Source organism: Pecten maximus, unplaced genomic scaffold, assembly GCF_902652985.1.
Source record: "Pecten maximus unplaced genomic scaffold, xPecMax1.1, whole genome shotgun sequence".
Taxonomy (NCBI): Eukaryota; Metazoa; Mollusca; class Bivalvia; order Pectinida; family Pectinidae; genus Pecten; species Pecten maximus.
Genome location: NW_022982850.1, coordinates 1,729 through 12,369, shown reverse-complemented (window position 1 = coordinate 12,369; position 10,641 = coordinate 1,729). Strand labels below are relative to the sequence as shown.

The following is a 10,641-nucleotide window of genomic DNA, read 5'->3' as shown; positions in this document are numbered from 1 at the left end:
ACCACACACTATATATATCCCATACATAGATAGGGTACATGACACCACACACTATATATATCCCATACATAGACAGGGTAAATGACACCACACACTATATATATCCCATACATAGACAGGGTACATGACACCACACACTATATATATCCATACATAGACAGGGTACATGACATCACACACTATATATATCCCATACATAGATAGGGTACATGACACCACACACTATATATATCTCATACATAGATAGGGTACATGACACCACACACTATATATATCCTTTACATAGACAGGGTAAATGACACCACACACTATATATATCCCATACATAGATAGGGTACATGACACCACACACTATATATATCCTATACATAGACAGGGTAAATGACACCACACACTATATATATCCCATACATAGATAGGGTACATGACACCACACACTATATATATCCCATACATAGACAGGGTACATGACACCACACACTATATATATCCCATACATAGACAGGGTAAATGACACCACACACTATATATATCCCATACATAGATAGGGTACATGACACCACACACTATATATATCCCATACATAGATAGGGTACATGACACCACACACTATATATATCCATACATAGATAGGGTACATGACACCACACACTTTATATATCCATACATAGATAGGGTACATGACACCACACACTATATATATCCTGTTGTGTTTGTATTGGTTCTTTTACTTATAAACTACCAGGACAACGCACCACTGCTTGGAACATTTTAATGGCGGGTCACAACATTACAAACATGCGCAGTACACAAACCGGAACCATGCGGTTCTGTTATAGGAACGTACTAACATCAGGATAATGACCACGGATAGTAACGGATACATACATAACACTTTTCCCTCTCTCAAGAAAGGTTTCCCTTATCCGTAATAACCTGTAATTAATTACAGCTTTCTTAGCTCACATGTTTGTTAAAATTAAACAAATTAAAGTTCATAAGTTCAATGTCCAAAAAGTCAACATGAATCTTTAACACAATAAACACTGAACTAAACACATGTACACTGCTATAAATTTAACAGTTTTCAATCAGACGCGATGGTTTGATTATATCACGACGCGGATAGCGATGTTCATGTGTCACATTGGTCGATGGATCAGTCTGATCAGTCTCTGGTGTAGTAGTAGCTACTTCACTGGTTTGAATCCGAATTGGACAATCCGCTGAAGGAATCCTCTGAGTACCAATGGTTGGATTACGTAAGATACATGGGAGACTGCCCAGAGAATTTTGAGTGTCTGGAACTGCTTGCTCTCTTGGTTCAAAGTTACAAGCTGGATCACATGTAGGTATTTGATCCACATGTCTTTTCCATATCAGGTTGTCCACCTGAATAGTATATGTCATTGGTCCTAGCTTGCGGATAACAATACCTTTGATCCATGAAGGTTTCCGTGGGTTTCCACGGTAGTCGCGAGTAATGACAATGTCACCAATTTCGAACAATCGTGTTTTTGACTCTGTTGGTGTAGTCTTTTGTTGAATTTTCCCAGAAAGATCCGGACGCATAATATCCAACCTGGTCCTCAACTTCCTTCCCAAGAATAGTTCACTGGGTGGAGTCTTGGTGAGACTATGTGGTGTTGTACGGTACGACAACAAAAACGAAGCAAGTTTCTGGTTCAGACTACTATCTGACTGAACCAGGGATTTCATAGCTTTCTTGAATGTACGTACAGCTCTCTCTGCCTCGCCGTTTGAGCTGGGGTGATAAGGTGCAGAAAGTATATGACGTACTCCATTTTCTTTCAAGAATGTGGCAAACTCTGCTGCAGTAAATTGCGGTCCATTATCTGAAACTAGTTCTTTGGGTATTAAACCATACGACGCGAATAGAAACCTCAACGCGTTGATAGTACTGGCTGTGGTCGTGGAAGACATGCGTATCACATCTAACCACTTTGAATGTGCATCGACCACTACCATGAACATTTCACTCATGAATGGTCCAGCAAAATCGATATGAATACGGTTCCATGGTGCCGACGGCCATCTCCAAGGGTTTGCAGGAGATTTCGGTGCATTTGGTAGTACTTTCTGACATGCCTCACAGCCCGACACTTTCCGTTCAATATCCACATCCATGTTTGGCCACCATGCATGTAACCGAGCCAGGTATTTCATTCTAACAATTCCTGGATGGTTGCTATGCAGTTCATCTAATATTTCACTTTGATATTGGTTCGGAAAGATTACTCGTACTCCTCGGAGTAAGCATCCTTCCTCCATGGTCAGTTCATCACGAATTCTGTGATATGGTTTAAGTTCATCTCCCATTTCCACATTTGGCCATCCACTTCGGGTAAATTCCATTACGCGTGCCAAAGTTGTATCTCCTTTTGTTGCCGCAGCGATACGCGTAGCAGTAACAGGTAAGCTGTTAACTTGCATTTTGTTCACTAACTGAGCTTCCTCATAGAACACATAGTTGTCGTCAACTCCACTTTCCTCCTCTTTCATAGGAAAACGTGATAACACATCAGCATTTCCGTTTTTATCCGTTGAACGAAACTTTATGTCGAACTGGTACGCGGATAACTGTATCGCCCATCTTTGCAATCGAGACGCGGCCAAAACCGGAATGCCCTTCTTTGGTCCCAATATAGTTGTCAGCGGTTTATGGTCCGTCAATAGGGTAAAACGTCGCCCGTACAGATTCTGGTGAAACCGTTGAATTCCAAAGATAATCGCTAACGCTTCTTTTTCTATCTGCGAATAATTCCTTTCCGCAGATGTCAAGGTGCGCGAAACATACGCTATAGGTTTGTCGTTCGACTCAATGGTGTGCGAGATAACAGCTCCAAGTCCATATGATGAAGCATCGACAGCTAACGTCAATGGTTTCTTTGGGTCATAATGTACCATAACTTCAGATGAAACCAAAAGTTTCTTGATAGTCTCACACGCATTCGCACATGTTGGGCTCCATTGCCATTCAACATCATTGGCAAGCAGATGAGTAAGAGGCTCAAGGACAGTCGCCATGTTGGGAATGAATTTCCGGTAATAATTCACAATACCGAGCCAAGATTGAAGTTCACGCTTATTCTGAGGATCAGCCAATTTCAAAATGGCTTCCACTTTTCTCGGTGAAGGGTGGATACCTTCTTTGTTGACTTTGAACGCGAAATATTCTACTTCATCGCGAAGGAAAAAACATTTGTCTTTCCGTAGTCGTATACCGAAATTTTCAAGTCGCTGTAGTGTTGTATGAAGATTGTGACGGTGTTCCACGTCAGATTTCCCCGTAATTAGAATATCATCTAATATGCATCCGACACCCTCAATTCCTTGCAGGACTTGATCCATTGTACGTTGAAAAATAGCTGGTGCAGCCGCAACTCCAAATGGAAGACGCGTATACTGGTACAAACCTTGGTGTGTGTTTATGGTTACAAGGTTTCGCGACTCCTCGTCTAAGAGTACTTGTTGATACGCACTAGTCAAATCAAGTTTTGAGAACTGTTCACCACCATTCAACTTTGCAAACAACTCTTCACTTGTGGGTAAAGGATATTCTGGAACATCCAAGTAGGGATTGATAGTGACTTTATAGTCCCCACATATCCTCACAGATCCATCAGGCTTCAACACTGGTACAATAGGAGTGCCCCAATCAGAACTCTCCACTTTTCTGAGAATACCGGCCTTTTCCAAGCGTTCAAGCTCTTCACCAATCTTGTCCTTTAGAGCAAAAGGCACGGGCCTTGGTTTGAAAAACTTTGGTGTACAGTTATCTTTCAATCGAAGTGTCGCAGTTACACCTTTCACAGTACCAAGCTCTTCATTGAAAACCTTGTATTTCTGGAAGATTTCCTTCTCCAAGTTATCATGGATGGTGTACTTGATGGACTGCCAATTAAGTTTTAATTGACTTAACCAGTTCCTACCCAGCAATGCTGGTCCATCAGCTTTGACAACAAGTAATGGTAGCGATAGATGTTGGTCTCCATACTGTACAGTAACAGATTTTTCTCCGACAACTGGTAAAAGCTGACCGGTGTATGTTCTTAATACTGTTGATGACTTGTTAAGTTTTCCATCATACTTCTGTTTGTACTCCTTTTCCGACATCAACGAAACTGAAGCGCCAGTATCTAATTCCATTTTCTGTTGTTTGTTGTCAATTAACAAATCAATGTTTATCTCTTTATGACCACCAGAATTGATTGAAAATAGAGGCCATGAGTACTGTTGTTCAGTATCCTGGACACCAGAAGAATCCATGTCAAAATCCACAAAGTTGACCTTAGGACTTTTTTTCTTCATTTTATATCCCCTTTTGTTTCCTGGAGTACCACCAGTACTTTCAGTACTTTGATGTGATCGCGGTTTGTTTACATTCTGTCGCGATTTGTTGACATGACACATTTTACTCAGATGTCCGTTTTCGTGACATTTGTGACATTTGCTGTTTTTGTAGTAACAATTGTCTGCATTGTGATTGTTCTTACCACAACGAAAGCATTGTGTAAACACTTTGTGTGTCCTTTCCGCATTCTTACCATCATCAAACACTGTTTCCTTAAGTTTACGAGATTCGCTGTCAGCCATCTCCATACTAATTGCAATGTCCATGGCTCTTTTCAATGTGAGATCAGATTCTGAGAGTAATTTACGCTGTGTTGCAGTGGAGGATAATCCACACACGAATCTATCACGTATTGCATCGTTAAGAAAGCCTTCAAAATTACAATGTTCGCTTAATTTACGAAGTTCAGCTAAGAATTGACTCACCGTTTCTCCTTCCCTCTGTTTACGTTGGTGGAATTTGAACCTTTCCACTATGACCAACGGTTTGGGTTTAAGGTGTGTGCCAATAGCCGTTTTCAGTTCATCGTACGTTTTATCACTGGGTTTTTCAGGACTCACTACATTCCGAATAAGTCCGTATGTCTTACTGCCACATACAGTCAGTAATATGGAACGCTTTATAGCATCACCATCCACAGTGTTAGCCACAAAATAATGTTCTAAACGTTCGATGTACTCGTCCCAATTCTGAGAATTTATATCGAATTCCTCGATATTTCCGTGTCTTACAGCCATACCTTGCAGTTTTTCTGTTTCAGGTGTTGTTCCAATGATAGTTTACGTCGATCCTCGTCGCCACTGTTGTGTTTGTATTGGTTCTTTTACTTATAAACTACCAGGACAACGCACCACTGCTTGGAACATTTTAATGGCGGGTCACAACATTACAAACATGCGCAGTACACAAACCGGAACCATGCGGTTCTGTTATAGGAACGTACTAACATCAGGATAATGACCACGGATAGTAACGGATACATACATAACATATCCAATACATAGACAGGGTAAATGACACCACACACTATATATATCCATACATAGATAGGGTACATGACACCACACACTATATATATCCTATACATAGATAGGGTACATGACACCACACACTATATATATCCATACATAGATAGGGTACATGACACCACACACTTTATATATCCATACATAGACAGGGTACATGACACCACACACTATATATATCCCATACATAGATAGGGTACACGACACCACACACTATATATATCCCATACATAGACAGGGTACATGACACCACACAGTATATATATCCATACATAGACAGGGTACATGACACCACACACTATATATATCCCATACATAGATAGGGTACATGACACCACACACTATATATATCCATACATAGACAGGGTACATGACACCACACACTATATATATCCCATACATAGACAGTGTACATGACACCACACACTATATATATCCATACATAGACAGGGTACATGACACCACACACTATATATATCCCATACATAGACAGGGTACATGACACCACACACTATATATATCCATACATAGACAGGGTACATGACACCACACACTATATATATCCATACATAGACAGGGTACATGACACCACACACTATATATATCCCATACATAGACAGGGTACATGACACCACACAGTATATATATCCATACATAGACAGGGTACATGACACCACACACTATATATATCCATACATAGACAGGGTACATGACATCACACACTATATATATCCATACATAGACAGGGTACATGACACCACACACTATATATATCCATACATAGACAGGGTACATGACACCACACAGTATATATATCCATACATAGACAGGGTACATGACACCACACACTATATATATCCCATACATAGATAGGGTACATGACACCACACACTATATATATCCCATACATAGACAGGGTACATGACACCACACAGTATATATATCCCATACATAGACAGGGTACATGACACCACACACTAAATATATATATCCCATAAATAGACAGGGTACATGACACCACACACTATATATATCCCATACATAGACAGGGTACATGACACCACACACTATATATATCCCATACATAGACAGGGTACATGACACCACACACTATATATATCCATACATAGACAGGGTACATGACACCACACACTATATATATCCCATACATAGACAGGGTACATGACACCACACACTATATATATCCATACATAGACAGGGTACATGACACCACACACTATATATATCCATACATAGACAGGGTACATGACATCACACAGTATATATATCCCATACATAGATAGGGTACATGACACCACACACTATATATATCCCATAAATAGATAGGGTACATGACACCACACACTATATATATCCCATACATAGACAGGGTGCATGACACCACACACTATATATATCCCATACATAGATAGGGTACATGACACCACACACTATATATATCCCATAAATAGACAGGGTACATGACACCACACACTATATATATCCATACATAGACAGGGTACATGACATCACAAAGTATATATATCCCATACATAGATAGGGTACATGACACCACACACTATATATATCCCATAAATAGATAGGGTACATGGCACCACACACTATATATATCCCATAAATAGACAGGGTACATGACACCACACACTATATATATCCATACAAAGACAGGGTACATGACACCACACACTATATATATCCCATACATAGATAGGGTACATGACACCACACACTATATATATCCCATAAATAGACAGGGTACATGACACCACACACTATATATATCCATACATAGACAGGGTACATGACATCACACAGTATATATATCCCATACATAGACAGGGTACATGACACCACACACTATATATAACCATAAATAGACAGGGTACATGACACCACACACTATATATATCCATACATAGACAGGGTACATGACACCACACACTATATATATCCCATACATAGATAGGGTACATGACACCACACACTATATATATCCATACATAGACAGGGTACATGACACCACACACTATATACATGTATATCCTATACATAGATAGGGTACATGACATCACACACTAAATATATCCCATACATAGACAGGGTACATGACACCACACACTATATATATCCCATACATTGACAGGGTACATGACACCACACACTATATATATCTGTAGCGTGGAAATATATTTCACGCTTATGTTTATTAAATTAGAAATGTAGTTTAATTTGTATTATTGTTTAGGGTAATATAGTAGTGGGCTATGTATATGTATTACATAGGGTGTGTATAGGGTCTATATATGTGTGTGTATATACGGGGCAGCAGGGAGCTAGTTTTCCTTATAAGGAGTTGTTTACGTTCTGTAGCATCGTGGAGCTGTGTATTAGGGCCCAACCTGATTGACAGGTTGCATAAGGCCCGTGTAAATTTAGTAACAGGTCCTATTTATAACTAGTGTTTAACCAATCAGAGAGAGTGAGGAGCGAGCTGTAAGTAGGTCGGAGGAGCGAGAGGAGCAGGTCTTAACCAATCAGCGTGAGTGAGGAGCGACAGAGGAGCCAAATATAGGTCGGAGGAGCAGATGTTAGCCAATGAAAATGCAGTATGAAAGTGGTATATAAGGGGTGAAAGTGACGAAAACAAGGAGATAAAAGTTTTACTTTGGGAAATACTCCACGCAACTTGTGATAAGATATTGATACTTGGATTTAACTTACATTTTTATGGGATTTACTAAGTGTGTTATTCTCACTATGGAATACATAATACTACTGGAAGTTATCACCCGTGGATATTATGTGAAACAGTGTATATTCGATGCGAAGTGTGTACATGTGTACGTCTGAATGGGATTTATGTGAACCTAATGTATGATATGTTGAACTTCATAGATGTGTAAATAAAATTATGTGAATTTTAGTCTGGTGTCATAGTTGTCCCTGCCGTAGTCAGCTTCCATCTCGAACTTTTATTAATAGCGTCTCGTGTATACCCGAGTGGAACGCTACAATTGGTGGCAGCGATGGGGTTTGAATGTTTTATGACTACGGTAGCTGGACTTTCACATTATAAGACTATTTGGATTTTACATCTGTGATAATTTTCGACAATGGATATTCCGGACACACCAAGGAGACCATCTCAGCGTGGGCTTACTTCACCGCGTGTGCGTCGAAATTTAAGTTTTGATTTCGATGAGAGTGAAGTCGGGAATAGCGATGGGTCAAGTAGCCCGGCTCGGACTTTAAGAAGTCCAGATGTGGATACACCGGATGTGAACGATATTCCGCATGTGGGGCAAAGGACTCCTGGGAGTAGTTATGGATGTGAGACTACTTCACAGGCGAGAACCACTAATTCACGCATAACGGGGAATCAATACAAAGGATTTATTTTGAAATGGATTCTTGTGTTGGTGTGTTTGGGAAGTTGTGTTGGTATTCTGTACCACAGATACCCCAACCACGTCATCGTCTGTTTCACTAAGGAGTTTATAGTTTTGGGAACTCTTGTGATACTCCTGTTAATCACATTTTCGCTCATAGTGAAGTTGTTACGGAATCCCATGATGATAGACATGGTGCAAAATATGTCTCAGGGATTAGATGTATTGGAGACGCCCAGTCGTGAATATGGAGAGCAGTCCACCCGGAACGATATCAGTTTAAGGGGTCAGCAAGTTCCGTTGAAGCGGACATTCAGTGGTACCGGTAAAGATATATGGAGTGAATATATCCGGTATTTCGAAAATGTAGCTGACCTGAATGGCTGAACACCTGCCCGGACTTTGCGTATATTTTTCACTGTACTGCGTGGTCAAGCCGAGGTGTATGCTTACGGTCTGAATAATACCGTTAAGCAGGACTGGGATACATTAAAGAATAAAATGGACGACCGGTTTGGACACAGATCCATGAAAGAAAGTTATGTAGCGGAAAACAGACGAATCGTACAGAGATTTCGCACAGACTATGGAAGACTTGTACAGACGAGCATACCCCAACAACAGAGAATATGTGGAGGAGAGCAGTTTAAAAACTTTCCTTAATAACTGTCATTCTTCCGATAATTTCCGTTTAGCGGTTAAACGCATGCGCCCCAAGACATTACAGGAGGCGGTGACATTTGCCATGCAGGAGGAATGTATTCTGTTGGGAGAAAAACGGAACGCTAAGGACCAGAAGCGCTCAGTGTACAATGTGCAAAATACGTCGTCAGCCAAGCAACCCGGAAACGGAAGTACCGGGAAACGTACCACCAAACCGCCGAAACCACTGAAGTGCTTTGAGTGTGGTAGTGAAGAACATCTGAGAAATAAGTGCCCGGATGTTAAGAGAAATTCGACCTCCAATCAAACAAATGAACTGTCGTTAAACGAGTCCCGGCTGGAGCAGTAGGCCATGCGCCCGCCGAGCAGGAACAGAGGCCTAATACAGGAGTGAAACAAAATTCAACTGTACCCAGCGGAACCTTGAGACAAAAAGAAATTGTACTAAGTGACGCCGAAAACAGGGATACAGAAACAGAGTTTTGTAGTGCTATTTCTTCCGCGGGAAACTGCAGACAGGGAGAGATTAATAACTTACTCGAAGTGAGAGTAAAGTGCGATGCTGCTATGAAAGTGCGTGGTATGGTGGAAGGTACGCCTTTAATCTGGAAAGTCGACACCGGAGCGAGACGGACTTTTATCACCGAAGATACCTACTATAGCATTTATGGAAAGGATCGTCCTATATTGGAGCCTGCTCGTTCCAAGTTCGAGACAGCCAATGGAAACGAGTTGTCGGTGTTAGGGACTACTATTATGTGTTTGACTTTTGGAGATATTAGTGTAAACTTTAGAGTTATTGTGGCCAATATTAAAACAAATTTATTGGGCCAGGACTTCATAACTCAATTTAAATGTCAATGGGACTATGACAACTGGATGTTTATCATCACGGACAGAAAACCTAAAGATGAATCTGTCAACGAAAACGGATTTAAAAGCAGCAGAGTGGTCAGTATGGACACTGTAACTATACCTGCTAAACACGAAGTGGTGGTGAGATCAAGACTGACCAGAACAACTAACTCACATGTTGGAGTTCTCGTACCTGAGAAAGTGTTTATTCATTCTCACGGATTAGCCTTAGCGAATGTTCTTGTTGATACTTCACACAAATCGCTATATACGAGATTATTTAACCCTGGTGACGAGCCAGTCACAGTGAAGA

The 10,641-nt window shown here is 40.6% G+C and overlaps 1 protein-coding gene across 1 annotated transcript; it reads right to left on the bottom strand.

The window, feature by feature from the left end:
• Positions 1–1,077: 1,077 nt before the first annotated feature.
• On the bottom strand, positions 1,078–5,112 carry LOC117321040 (uncharacterized protein K02A2.6-like). The gene has a single exon (XM_033875519.1). It carries the CDS (start codon positions 5,110–5,112, stop codon positions 1,078–1,080), a length of 4,035 nt encoding a protein of 1,344 aa, XP_033731410.1.
• Positions 5,113–10,641: the final 5,529 nt, after the last annotated feature.